Raw genomic sequence first — 13,765 nt, 5'->3', positions numbered from 1 at the left:
ACTATATTTTGTATTTAAATATTTAAATGTTAAGATAAAGAACAAAAGTTAAAGGTCCAACCAGAAATGTGACAAACATTTACAGATTAAAACCTTTCTCATTGTTCGCCACGTGTTTAATGTCACATGGTCCTGGTGGTTACCATGGAAACACAGCTCTTATCCGGACCGGGCCTGTGGAAACTGACATCGTACCAAATTCAGAAGCAGCTCCGAGCTCCTGGCCGTAGTGCAACATACAGTCTCCCAGCATGCCCTCTGTCTGCGGGTAGCCCACCGACTTCCCCTGTCCTCGAATCCTGGACATCGTGTTGAGCATGCTCAGTTTGGCTCTGTCGGCTGAGAAGACACAACATTCACATCCTGTTCCCTGTAGCAGAACAATCAGCAGTGATGTGTTCACTGTCAGTACCTGGGTTCGGCTGGAGGAACTCTGTAGTTCTGGACAGCAGCTCGACCAGCAGAGAGTGGATGACTGCAACGCTCTGACAGACAGACAGACAGACAGACAGACAGACAGACAGACAGACAGACAGTTTGTATCATCAGTTCAGAGCAGATTCCAACCTGACAGCAGCTTTCAGTTTTACCTTCTCCATCTTCAGGAAGTCTTCGTCCATCTTCGTCCCCTCAGCTCCCATCAGCCTCTCGTTCAGCAGCTGCACAAACAGAAGTTATATTAATTATATTAGAGTAGGAGAGGTTACACAAGTACTCGATTACAGCAGCGAGTGGTTACACAAGTACTCGATTACAGCAGTGAGTGAGTATGAAGTGGAAAACCCAAAATAAAACCAGAGATAAAAACCACAATATTCCATCATCAACATTAAACTGATTTCATACTTTATATTCCTCCAGCCTCTCTCACATTTAGGTACATTTATACTCTATTACTGCACCTAAAGTGTAATTTGAGGTGTTTGTACTTTATACTTCTACTCAACCACATCTCAGAGACAAAACTTGTTTCTTCACAACATATATTTAGTAAGTTAATAGAATCAGACTTAAGTTACATTTGGAGTGCAGCACTTTTACTATTAGACTACATTTACACTACAACTACTCAACAGTCAATAAAGTAGAGAAATTAGCTCCATCTCCAATTCATTATTATTAATAATAATCAAATATTATAACACATTTAAAAACATAAAACTGTGTGAGGGATAATCTGAGTACTTTAACTTCAGTACAGTTTGAGATCTTCTACAGTAAAGTATTTGTACACTGTTACTAAAGGATTACTTCCTCCATAGTAGTTACCTTCAGTACCTTCAGTACCTGTATGATCTTATCAATGTCAGTAGTAGTGGAGGTAACACCAACAGTTGCAGTTGTAGTAGATAACATCAGTATGGTGGTATATTCCAGCTGTTGGTAGTTCTGTCAGTGGTCCGTACTAATAATACTAACACTAATAATACTAACACTAATAATACTAACTAATAATAATAATAATAACAGTATTAGCAGTAGTAGTGCAGTGGTCTACAGTCTCATTCTAACATCAGATATCAGATGTAATTATTTCCGGTGTAAACATAAATCGTTGTTGTTGTTGATCATTGAGTCTTTCTGATCTGATGGATCGATATTGAACTGATAGATCAATAGTGGTGTGATGGATCGATACTGGTGTGTGCAGCAGGCCCTGTGTCGCAGTAAAACCACAGACGGTATAAAGCATCAGTCCGGTTCGACCCGGGTCGTCCCGGTTTACCTGGCTGGCTTTGTGGAGCTGCTTCTTCATCCCGGACACAGACATCCTGAGCGGGGAGAGGACTCACAGCGGCCGGCCGGAGATCCGCGGAGCTACCGCCGCGTACCGACAGCCTCCATCCCGTCTGAGGTGCTCCGTCCCCCGCAGACACTGACTGCACCGCCCCGCCGGCCGGAACCACCGGGACCCGCCGGGTTTATAATCAATGAACTATTGTGAAGGTTTAATAATATTTATCATTATCATAGACTTACATAGGCTTATTTTATTTTAACTAATATTAAATTATTAATTTATATTTATTTGAATCTAACTAAAACACATTATATCATATTTTACATAATTTAATATAGTATAATATAATGATTTATCTATATTTACTATATATGTTAATTTTTACACAATTTATGTTATAATTATTATAACGTATTAATTTCTTTTCATAACCTATAATTGATTAGCATATTAGTATGAAGGGTTTATTGTTATTATCATTAGAGTAAAATTATATTATTATTCATATTTTATAGAGGAGTTTTGTAGTTTTTATTTTACTAATGATAAATGACTCTTTATTGGGATTAATGTTTCATCCTATATAATCTGCTGTTAACAGTGTTTTATTTTCATAAAATGTATAATTTTAGTTTATTATTATTTATTATATATTATTTTATTAAATCTGTTTATTTGTAGGCTGCTGCTTTCGGGTGTTGGTAGAAATATCGGATTTATGAAATGAGCTGTTATACATATTAATTATTACCCATTTCGTATTTTCCCCATGTTCATTTTGTACATTTTTTACACCAAAGTGTTTATATTTTATATATTTTATATAATTGTTTATTTTTATTATCTGCATGTGTTCTATGCTAGTAAACTCTTTTACTGCTGTATTCCTTTCATATTTATTATATTTTATAATATTTTATAGTATTTTAATGTTGTTGGTGTTAAATGACACTAACATCGATTTGCATCATTATTTTATTTTATTATTTCTTTACTTTAATTGTATTATGTTCCTGTTTTTGTTGTACAATAAAGTTTCACCTGGTTTTAACTTTCGCACACGATATTTCTGTGTACTCCATTTCCCATGAGCAGTAGCGCCGCGTGTCACATGACCATCACCTGACGTCACATGCCAACATGGCTGCTGCTGTCTCCAGCGAACATTTCAGCAACTTACAGCTCCTCCTGAAGGTATTGATCCGGATTATCGACACTTTCAAACCCTCAGACTCTAACGGAAACTCTGGTTGTAGTTTTTATTCTTGTAGTTCGATTAAAGAAGCTGAAATACTACAAATCAGTTAGCTTAGCTAGCTGCTAGCTTCCGTGTTTCCCTCACATCCTTTATTAAAGTAGTAAAACTCCTTTATTATATTATATTATATTATATTATATTATATTATATTATATTATGTTATATTATATTATGTTATATTATATTATATTATATTATATTATATTATGTTATATTATATTTTATTATATTATATAATATTATGTTATGTTATATTATATTATATTATATAATATTATGTTATGTTATATTATATTATGTTATGTTATATTATATTGTATTATATTATATTATATGATATTATATTATATTATATTATATTATGTTATATTATATTATATTATATTATATTATATTATATTATATTATGTTATATTATATTATGTTATTGTATTATATTATATTATATTATATTATATTATATTATATTATATTATATTGTATTATATTATATTATATTATATTATGTTATATTATATTATATTATATTATATTATGTTATAATGTTTCTGTGTGAATATTCCTGCTGCATTAATGTGTATGTTGCAGTTCACTACTTTAATATTTGGCTCTGAGATGTAAAACAGTAAAAGTATAAAATAGTTTCTACAGTTATCTCATTAACTTTATAGAAACCCTGAGCCGTCTGTGTTTGTTGTTGTTGTTTACTCTGAGCCGTCTGTGTGTTTGTTGTTGTTGTTGTTGTTTACTCCGAGCCGTCTGTGTGTTTGTTGTTGTTTACTCCGAGCTGTCTGTGTGTTTGTTGTTGTTGTTGTTGTTTACTCCGAGCCGTCTGTGTGTTTGTTGTTGTTGTTGTTTACTCCGAGCCGTCTGTGTGTTTGTTGTTGTTGTTTACTCCGAGCTGTCTGTGTCTCCTGAGGCTCCCTCTAAAGACGCAGTGAGAGACGTCTGCGTTCAGAGTCACAGAGGAACGAGTCACCGGCTGGCTGAGAGCACAGCGACTACATTCAGTATCTCTACAGGACAGGCTGCTCAGGTAACACACACACACACTGTAACATACACACACACTGTAACACACACACACACTGTAACACACACACACACTGTAACACACACACACTGTAACACACACACACACTGTAACACACACACACACTGTAACACACACACACTGTAACACACACACACTGTAACACACACACACACTGTAACACACTGTAACACACACACTGTAACACACACACACACACTGTAACACACTTAACACACACACTGTAACACACACACACTGTAACACACACACTGTAACACACACACACACTGTAACACACACACACTGTAACACACACACACACTGTAACACACACACACACACTGTAACACACACACTGTAACACACACACACACTGTAACACACACACACTGACACACAAACACACTGACACACAAACACACACTGACACACACACACACACTGTAACACAGTAGATCACATATTAATGATTTATTATTGATACAGAATCACATGTATTGATCACACCGTAAAACAGAAATATAAGTAACACACACATGACACACACTGTAAACACACACACACACACTGTAACACACACACACACACACTGTCAGTAGATCAATATTAATGATTTATTATTGATCAGAATCAATGTATTGATCCTCCTAGAACAGAAATATAATCACACACAGACACACACTCTTTGTTTACATCAGTGATAAACAAATAAAGTTGTTGTTGTTGTTGTTGTTGTTTTCCCTGCAGCTCGTCCACTCTCTCCACGTCCTGTCTCATCACGTCCTCTTCTACAACCTCAGCTCTCCGGATCAGATCCTCGCCCTCTTCCCAGAATCCTTCCACTCCAGCCTGAAGAACCTGATCACCAAGATCCTGCTGGAGAACAGGTCAGAACCACCGGAGCCTCGGGCCACAGGCTCCACTCTCATTGGACCACACAGAGCGACAGGGGCGGGGCTTAGGAAGGGTCAATTAAACACTAATTTTGCTGTAATTAATGACTAATAAAATTAATGAAGCTGATTCTCATTGGTCGGCTGACTGTGATGTAACTACAGGCTGTAATGACATAATAATGACATCACGTGTCTCTCTGATGTTTTTCAGTCCAACATGGAGGACAGAAGCTCTCAGTAATCAGAGTGAGTCCAGAACCAGAACCAGATCTTATCCCCAATCTGTGTGTGTGTGTGTCTAACTCTATGTGTGTGTGTGTGTGTGTGTCTAATCTATGTGTGTGTGTGTGTGTGTGTGTGTGTGTGTGCAGTCTCTCTCCCCCAGCTGAAGGAGTTGGACTGGAGGGTCGACATGGTGACCGGTTCAGACTCAGTCAGTCGGATGTCCGTCCCGACCTGCCTGGTCCAGCTCAAGGTGGGTCCGGAACCAGAACCGCTGACGTCGTGGTCATGTGACAGCCCCGTGATGACGTGTTATAATCGTGTGTGTGTGTGTGTGTGTGTGTGTGTGTGTGTGTGTGTTCCCAGATGGAGGACCCGTCCGCTGGCGGTGAGTCGGTTTCCGCGGTGACGGTGGAGCTGAGCAGGGAGTCTCTGGACACCATACTGGACGGACTGGGACGCATCAGAGACCAGCTGTCTGTGGTCGCTGGGAAATAAAGACTGAAACCTCATCAGAGCTCCGTCAGCGGACTGTTTACACACTATTGATCGCTGATTGGATGTTACAGATCCATGTCACATCATGTTTGATTTATTAACCCTGAACTAATTAATCAATTAGTAGATTGACAGAAATCAATATATTTCTGTTGGCTGGAAGTTAAAAACATTTCTTTGTGTCACATTATTTACTTTTATAGTTTTTGTAATTATTCCAACCTGTGACAGATATTTCTCATTATTGTGCTGAGAATACAGATGTTACCTTCAAACTGTTGATTGTTCCTTTTTTACGTCCACTAATGAAAATAAACTTTGTCTTTGTGACATTTTATTTCATTTTTCTCTCCGTAACGTTTATTAAACTGTAGCTAACAGCGCCACCAGTGGTTAGCAAACAAGCTAACGTTATCCAGCTAACAGCACAACCAGACAATATGTTCCACTAGCTTAGCATTAATGCTAGCTCTGACTTTGGACTCTGTGTTGGACTCTGTGTTGTGGACTCTGTGTTGTGGACTCTGTGTGTGTTGGACTCTGTGTTGTGGACTCTGTGGTGGACTCTGTGTTTGGACTCTGTGTGTGGACTCTGTGTTGTGGACTCTGTGTTGGACTCTGTGTTGTGGACTCTGTGTTGGACTCTGTGTTGTGGACTCTGTGTTGTGGACTCTGTGTTGTGGACTCTGTGGTGGACTCTGTGTTGTGGACTCTGTGTTGGACTCTGTGTTGTGGACTCTGTGTTGGACTCTGTGTTGGACTCTGTGTTGGACTCTGTGTTGGACTCTGTGTTGTGGACTCTGTGTTGGACTCTGTGTTGTGGACTCTGTGTTGGACTCTGTGTTGGACTCTGTGTTGTGGACTCTGTGTTGTGGACTCTGTGTTGGACTCTGTGTTGTGGACTCTGTGTTGTGGACTCTGTGTTGGACTCTGTGTTGTGGACTCTGTGTTGGACTCTGTGTTGTGGACTCTGTGTTGTGGACTCTGTGTTGGACTCTGTGTTGTGGACTCTGTGTTGTGGACTCTGTGTTGTGGACTCTGTGTTGTGGACTCTGTGTTGGACTCTGTGTTGTGGACTCTGTGTTGGACTCTGTGTTGTGGACTCTGTGTTGTGGACTCTGTGTTGGACTCTGTGTTGTGGACTCTGTGTTGTGGACTCTGTGTTGTGGACTCTGTGTTGGACTCTGTGGTGGACTCTGTGTTGTGGACTCTGTGTTGTGGACTCTGTGTTGTGGACTCTGTGTTGTGGACTCTGTGTTGTGGACTCTGTGTTGGACTCTGTGTTGGACTCTGTGTTGTGGACTCTGTGTTGTGGACTCTGTGTTGGACTCTGTGTTGGACTCTGTGTTGGACTCTGTGTTGTGGACTCTGTGTTGGACTCTGTGTTTGGACTCTGTGTTGGACTCTGTGTTGGACTCTGTGTTGTGGACTCTGTGTTGTGGACTCTGTGTTGGACTCTGTGTTGTGGACTCTGTGTTGTGGACTCTGTGGTGTGGACTCTGTGTTGTGGACTCTGTGTTGGACTCTGTGTTGTGGACTCTGTGTTGGACTCTGTGTTGGACTCTGTGTTGTGGACTCTGTGTTGGACTCTGTGTTGGACTCTGTGTTGTGGACTCTGTGTTGTGGACTCTGTGTTGTGGACTCTGTGTTGGACTCTGTGTTGTGGACTCTGTGTTGTGGACTCTGTGTTGTGGACTCTGTGTTGTGGACTCTGTGTTGGACTCTGTGTTGTGGACTCTGTGTTGGACTCTGTGTTGGACTCTGTGGTGGACTCTGTGTTGGACTCTGTGGTGGACTCTGTTGGCACTGTAGGGAAGCGGAGAGAGAAGGCACTCATAAACCCACAATGCATCCTGTTACCTTCAGACTCAAAAACAGCCCAAACTGTGAGTTGTTTGTCATTTACAGATTATTTATTCAGTCAGTTTGTGAAGTGAATACTGATCAATACTCTCGATCATAAACTTCATTATCAAAAATAGTTTCATAAAAAACAAAAAGGTCTTTCAGATTAATATTAACACACAAACACTAAACTGTTATTGATCAGCACTCACCATAAACCCTCAACCGGTTACACTCTGGACCTCTGCGCTTACAATGATTATTATTATTATTATTATTATTATTATTATTATAAAGTATATTGTTATGTTAGGGTTTAGAGGGTTTTGGGGTTTTGGGTTAGGGTTTGGGTTTAGGGGGGTTTAGGGGTTGGGTTTAGGGGTTTGGGTTTAGGGGTTAGGGGTTAGGGGTTTGGGTTGGGGTTTGGGGTTGGGGTTTGGGGTTTGGGTTTGGGGTTTAGGGGTTAGGGGTTAGGGGTTTAGGGGTTAGGGGGTTTAGGGGTTAGGGGTTTAGGGGTTTGGGTTTAGGGGTTAGGGTTTAGGGGTTAGGGGTTTAGAACAGTTGTTTTCAAACTGGAGAAATAGAATATTTTATCACAGTTTTTGGAAGTTGGAACAACGAGGCCGTATTGATAGATTGATTGTGATTCATATTGATCCCAGTTTGATCAGTGAGTCGTTAGTATGAGAGACAATGTGTGTCCTCAGGACGGTGGTAGGACTGTAATCCCGTCCAGGTCCAGCTCCACAGAGTGAACACTGAAGTCTCCCAGACCCTGAAAGAAACCAGTTATCATCAATTAATTAACTATCACCATCAATTATCAATTATTTATTGATCAGTCTCTTACCGCGGTGTTGTTGAGGACCTGCAGCACCGCCTGCCGCTGTCCAGGCTCCCGGGTCAGCAGGTAGAGGAAGCCCCCGCCTCCAGCCCCGGCCAGGCTCTGACCCAGGACCAGCGGCCTCAGGGCCTCCATCATGGTCCGCACCGAGGCCGGCTCGCAACCGGGAGCCATCAGCTTCTTCTGCTGCCACGAGCGGTCCAGACACAGACCCAGTCGGGACAGAGAACCTGGGGGGGGGCAGGTTTCATCGTTGATTGATTGATTGGTTTGATTTAGAACTGTTTGTGATCGCTGTCTCGGCTTTGACTAAAGGGACTCTGGGAAATGACAGGTTGAGGTTTAAGGGTATTAAATATGTTTCTACTTTATTGATCCCTCTTCCTCCTGTGGGACATTAATGAGAACAGAATAAATGTATCAGTAGACCCAGTGGGGGAAGACGTATTCAGATCCCTTACTTCTTTCATTTCTGTTGATTCTGGCGCCCCCTGTGGACAAAAGCACAAGTGTTTCTACCGCCTTGTTTCATTGATTTCAAGGGGAATCGACCCGGTGGCAGACATTAAGAATAACTAATAGTTACACTCTCTGATGGTTTATGTAGCTCATATAGAGGCATCCATATTAACCAGTTACAGATCTGAATTCTTCCTCCACCAGTGTCTAACTGTGGATCTGCTTCTTCTATATAAAGTGTGTTTGTGCTTTCACCGTCTGAACAGGCTGCGGCACATTGCTCGGCGTTGGCCACCAGCTGCTGGGCGTTCTGGACCATCGAGGGCAGACGGCTGTACCAGCTACGAACCACATCCTACAGACACAACCACCGACAGCCAGTTAAACAGCACGAACCCATGAGCTAGAAAACCTTTAAACCACCGATTTAAACAAGAATTACATTTCTAATTACAGACAGACAGACAGACGGGAGGACGGACAGACGGGAGGACAGACAGACAGACAGACAGACAGGAGGACAGACAGACGGGAGGACGGACAGACAGACAGACGGGAGGACGGACAGATGGGGGGGACAGACAGACAGACGGGAAGACAGACAGACAGACAGGAGGACGGACAGTGGGGACAGACAGACGGGAGGACAGACAGACAGACAGACAGGAGGACGGACAGACGGGAGGACGGACAGACAGACAGACGGGAGGACGGACAGATGGGAGGATGGACAGACAGGAGGACGGACAGACAGACAGACAGACAGGAGGACAGACCTGCAGCAGGTTGCGAGCCAGGCGGGTTTTGCCGGTGTACACCAGCAGGAGGTGCCGCTCCAGAGAAACCAGGAAGTCCTCTGGAGGACGGAGACGTTCCACTTCTACCTGCAGGGGCAGAGACGCTCTGGAACGACCCACCTTGACTCCGCCCACCAGACCTCCCACCTGATCCTGCCAGCCACCACCTGGAGAACAACAGTCCCGTCAGAGAGAGAGGGGCAGCAGCACGGTGAGAGAGCGGGAACAACAGAGTTACCTGTGGTGAGAATCTGTTCCAGGTAGAGGACGGCGTGGATGAGGGAGTCGGTGTTGTAGGTTCGACCGGTACACCTGTAGACCGCGGCCAACAGCGCCCCCGCCAGGATACTGCTGGTACCTGCAGGACAACAACTGATCAACCTCAGTGAAACACAACAGAACCAGACACAGTTAGACACTGGAGCCCGATCAGCCGGAGTTTGAATCCCGTCAGTGAAGGTTTACTGTTGTTGGTTCCTCACCCAGTCCAGATCCAGTGGGCAGCACCGACCAGCTGTGGAGCTCCACCCCTCCTCCCCACCGCTGCATCAGCTGATCCCCCAGAGGATGCTGGGAGGAGAGAGACACCAGGCCGCTGCACACACACACCGCCTTCAGCAGCGCTCCTGTAACACACACACACACACACACACACAGGTAAACACACACACACACACACACACACACAGGTAAACACACACACACACACAGAGGTAAACACACACACACACACACACACACACAGGTAAACACATACACACACACACACAGGTAAACACACACACACACACACACAGGTACAGGTACACACACACACACACACACACAGGTAAACACACACACACACACAGAGGTAAACACACACACACACACACACACACACACACACACACACACACACACATACACACACACACACACACACACACACACACACACACAGGTAAACACATACACACACACACACACACACACACACACACACAGGTAAACACACACACACACACACACACACACACACACACACACAGGTACGTACACACACACACACACACACACACACTCCTACCAGGTGCGTGAGGCTGACAGTAATCCCTCAGGTCGTCGAGGCTGTCGCACACCGTCTCCGTGGAAACGCCGTTGTCCCGCCCCCCGCTGTAGCTGACCAGCAGGAGGCGGGGCTCTCTGATGCGACGGGCCCTGGCGCCAATCGGACGCTTCCCATCAACCTTCACTGCGACGTTGGTCACGGAGCCGCCGTGCTCGAAGGCGATGGGCGGGGTGTCGCTCCAACCACCTGAAACACAAACAGTCACGTGACCTTCAACCTGAAGACAAAAGGTTAAACTGCACTTAAAGGCGCCATTTTGGATCCCGCTGACTTTCAGCACGCTCACCTGCCAGGTCCAATCTGGCCGGACACTCCACTTCCTGCCACTCTTCGAGGGGCGGGGCCTCTCCCTGGCCAATGGAGATGAACCTCTGCGATGACATCACAGCCTGTCGTAGAAGCACCTGGCCGGCGCCCTCGTAGTGGCGTGCGGCCCGCACCAGCAGGTCCGGCCTGTAGGGGGCAGTCACACGGTCAGCATCCACCAAACACCAGGACAGGAAACAGAGAGCGCCGCTCACCTGCTGAGCCAATGATCTCTCTGAGCAGCCAGCGCGTAGACTCCGCCCCTCAGGTTACCCTCCTCCAGCAGGAAGTGGGCGGACCTCCAGGCCTCGTTAGCGGCCGGCCCGCTCCTCAGCCCTCCCCTCCCCCCCGCCATGCACACCAACACGTCAGCAATACAGGAGAGGCAGCGAGCGGCCACGCCCAGCTCCGCCCCTGACTCCGCCCCCTGCTCGCTGCTTCCTGCTGCGACTGAAAGTGAAAATCAATCAATCACAGATCAATATATCAGCCAATGAACAATAACTGCCCCCGCCTGTCGTACTCACTGCTGTCCAGGGTCTCCAGCAGCGCCCCCTGCTGGCCCCCCAGCACCGCCGCCCTGAAGCAAGGCAGCAGGCAGACGTCGGTGCGACTCCTCAGAGCGTCGACCACTCTCCTCCTCCCCGCCAGGAACAGTAGCTCCTCCCTCCACTGCAGCTCCGCCTCCTGGTGGCTGAGCGACATCACCTCCTTCAGAGAGAGCCTCCACGCCTCCCGCCACCTCTGCAGGCCGCCGCCCCCGCCCCCACCCAGCAGCCAGCCCACGCCTCCCTCCAGACCCACAGCGCCCCCTCTGGGCTGGAGGACCGGGAAGAGACGAGCCTCCAGGAGGGAGCGGCGTTCTCCTCTGACCCACAACTCCTCCGGCCTGAGCGGGGGAGGAAGAGGAGGAGGAGGAGGAAGAGGAGGAGGAAGAGGAGGAGGAGGGGGAGCAGGAGGAAGAGGAGGAAGAGGAGGAATGTGAAATAATTAAATGAACTCATTAACACATAAAGTCAGAATATAAAAGTTTAAAATGTTGAAGAAGAGGAGGAGCAGGAGGAAGAGGAGGAGCAGAGTCCTACTGGATTCCTGTCCTGCTGAAGAAGACGCTCCATCTCTGGTTGAGGAAGGAGGCGCTGCTGTCATCAGAGGAGACCTGAGGAAGAGGAGGAGCTTTAATCACACAGCTGAAGGCAGATGATCAGAGGAAGAACAGTGAGCAGGTGTCTGAACCTCCAGCTCGTCCCGCGCTCCCGTCACAGTGAACACCTTCAGCTTCAGCTCCCCCAGCTCGATGCGGTGTCCCTGGATGATGATGTCCTTGGCCAGCTCCAGCGGTGACGTCACCGACTCGAGACCCGACAGTAAACAACCTGACGGGACGTCCAGAGGACCCTGGCGGAGAGAGGTCAGAGGTCACAGCAGGGGTGAATTGACAGCAGTGGTCGGTTGTAGAGTAGCTGAAGCTGCCTCTCCTCACCTGTAGGTGGCAGTGTGTCACCACCGCTCCGGTTGCCACGGCAACGTCTCCCTCCAGGACGCTGTTGATGACTCGACCTCCGTCGCTCACCGCGCCCGCTCTCTGAGGGGAAACAGGAAGCCGGTTGGCGCCAGAGACACAGCGGGGAGACATTTTAGTGACGGTGGCGAGGAACAGGAAGTGTCACCTGGATGTGAGACAGAGTGTTCCTGTCTGTCCAATCACGGCTCAGACGCTCCACGTGCTGCTTCCCGGACAGAGTCAGGTAGTCATAGCGACCGCCGGGGACGTACGCTGTCGGCACGAGAGAGGAAGTTCATTAATAATGTCCACCTTTATATTTACGTGTTAATCACTTTTTATCCGCTGCGGGGATCGAGCCGTAATCAATGACACTTCCTGTGGACGGATCAATAGCTGTTAGCAGCTACCGGTACCGCTGGCGGGACGGACGGACGGACAGCACCCACCCACTGTGAGCGGACTCCCCCTCAGGATCCTCCACAGCTCCGCCCTGCCGCTCCGCACCGACGCCCCCTGTGGTCCCACAGCAGAACTGCAGCCGGCTCTGTCCTCGCTCACAAACTGATCCCGGGTCAGATCCGAGCAGAGACACTTCAGCACGTCCAGGAACAAAGACACCTGACCGACGAAGAACACAAACGGCGACTCATCAACGAGCAGACTCACAACGGTCAGCGGTCAAAGTTCAGAGGTCAAACCAGAGTACCTGGAGGGGCGGAGCTCCGGAGTCCAGGCCCAGGTAGGTGCAGCCGTCCAGAGGAGGACTGACGTGAGTCTGCAGCAACTTCTCTGATACACACCTGCTGAAGAAGACTGGACCTGAGACCTGCAGACAGACAGACAGGCAGAGAGACAGGCAGACAGGCAGGCAGACAGACAGGCACAGAGACAGACAGACAGACAGACAGGCAAAAACCTTAGAGACTCATTGTCTAAAGATATAGTCACTCTAGATGGCATTAACTTGGCCTCTAGCACCACTGTCAGGAATCTTGGAGTTATCTTTGATCAGGATTTGTCATTTAACTCCCACATAAAGCAGACCTCTAGGACTGCCTTCTTTCATTTACGTAATATTAGAAAAATTAGACACATCCTATCACAGACAGATGCAGAAAAACTAATCCATGCATTTGTTACTTCAAGGCTGGATTACTGCAACTCTTTATTATCAGGTTGCCCCAATAAGTCCATTAAAACGCTCCAATTAATTCAGAACGCTGCAGCACGAGTACTGACAGGAAC

At 46.3% G+C, this 13,765-nt stretch overlaps 3 protein-coding genes and 1 long non-coding RNA gene across 7 annotated transcripts in view; 2 read left to right on the top strand and 2 right to left on the bottom strand.

Moving 5' to 3' along the window:
• sh3gl3b (SH3-domain GRB2-like 3b) overlaps nucleotides 1-2,003 on the bottom strand; it is a 69,892-nt gene extending 67,889 nt beyond the window's left edge. For all 4 annotated transcript variants that reach the window (XR_007881092.1, XR_007881091.1, XR_007881090.1 and 1 more), the window contains exons 1-4: nucleotides 1,727-2,003; nucleotides 591-659; nucleotides 413-485; nucleotides 196-339 (exon numbers count right to left, since the gene is read on the bottom strand). Coding sequence is in view for 1 of the 4 variants with exons in the window: in XM_051380877.1 (XP_051236837.1) it covers nucleotides 196-339; nucleotides 413-485; nucleotides 591-659; nucleotides 1,727-1,771 (331 nt within the window). In the remaining 3 variants the exon portion in view is untranslated. The remainder of the gene's footprint in view (nucleotides 1-195; nucleotides 340-412; nucleotides 486-590; nucleotides 660-1,726) is intronic.
• An 813-nt stretch (nucleotides 2,004-2,816) lies between these two features.
• On the top strand, nucleotides 2,817-5,993 carry commd9 (COMM domain containing 9). The gene is made up of 6 exons (XM_051380906.1): nucleotides 2,817-2,935; nucleotides 3,919-4,035; nucleotides 4,783-4,922; nucleotides 5,143-5,177; nucleotides 5,303-5,406; nucleotides 5,520-5,993. The coding sequence occupies exons 1-6, from the start codon at nucleotides 2,882-2,884 to the stop codon at nucleotides 5,649-5,651; spliced, it is 582 nt and encodes a 193-aa protein (XP_051236866.1). The 5' UTR covers nucleotides 2,817-2,881; the 3' UTR covers nucleotides 5,652-5,993.
• A 2,011-nt stretch (nucleotides 5,994-8,004) lies between these two features.
• Nucleotides 8,005-13,765, bottom strand: part of LOC127352436 (L-fucose kinase) — a 10,662-nt gene continuing 4,901 nt past the window's right edge. The window contains exons 8-23 of the mRNA XM_051380810.1: nucleotides 13,227-13,346; nucleotides 12,967-13,138; nucleotides 12,684-12,790; nucleotides 12,497-12,598; nucleotides 12,250-12,411; nucleotides 12,099-12,172; nucleotides 11,541-11,902; nucleotides 11,229-11,463; nucleotides 10,994-11,160; nucleotides 10,666-10,893; nucleotides 10,079-10,222; nucleotides 9,835-9,954; nucleotides 9,576-9,763; nucleotides 9,055-9,154; nucleotides 8,347-8,570; nucleotides 8,005-8,271 (exon numbers count right to left, since the gene is read on the bottom strand). Of these exons, the coding sequence (XP_051236770.1) occupies nucleotides 8,200-8,271; nucleotides 8,347-8,570; nucleotides 9,055-9,154; nucleotides 9,576-9,763; nucleotides 9,835-9,954; nucleotides 10,079-10,222; nucleotides 10,666-10,893; nucleotides 10,994-11,160; nucleotides 11,229-11,463; nucleotides 11,541-11,902; nucleotides 12,099-12,172; nucleotides 12,250-12,411; nucleotides 12,497-12,598; nucleotides 12,684-12,790; nucleotides 12,967-13,138; nucleotides 13,227-13,346 (2,577 nt within the window). The 3' untranslated portion in view covers nucleotides 8,005-8,199. The remainder of the gene's footprint in view (nucleotides 8,272-8,346; nucleotides 8,571-9,054; nucleotides 9,155-9,575; nucleotides 9,764-9,834; nucleotides 9,955-10,078; nucleotides 10,223-10,665; nucleotides 10,894-10,993; nucleotides 11,161-11,228; nucleotides 11,464-11,540; nucleotides 11,903-12,098; nucleotides 12,173-12,249; nucleotides 12,412-12,496; nucleotides 12,599-12,683; nucleotides 12,791-12,966; nucleotides 13,139-13,226; nucleotides 13,347-13,765) is intronic.
• The window catches only part of LOC127352508 (uncharacterized), a 10,455-nt gene continuing 7,097 nt past the window's right edge, over nucleotides 10,408-13,765 (top strand). Inside the window, exon 1 of the long non-coding RNA XR_007881125.1 lies at nucleotides 10,408-10,539. This is a non-coding gene — a long non-coding RNA (uncharacterized LOC127352508). The remainder of the gene's footprint in view (nucleotides 10,540-13,765) is intronic.

This window comes from Dicentrarchus labrax, unplaced genomic scaffold, assembly GCF_905237075.1.
Source record: "Dicentrarchus labrax unplaced genomic scaffold, dlabrax2021, whole genome shotgun sequence".
Lineage (NCBI taxonomy): Eukaryota > Metazoa > Chordata > Actinopteri > Moronidae > Dicentrarchus > Dicentrarchus labrax.
Note: the sequence above shows the minus strand (reverse complement) of the source record. Positions and strands in the feature narration are given on the sequence as shown.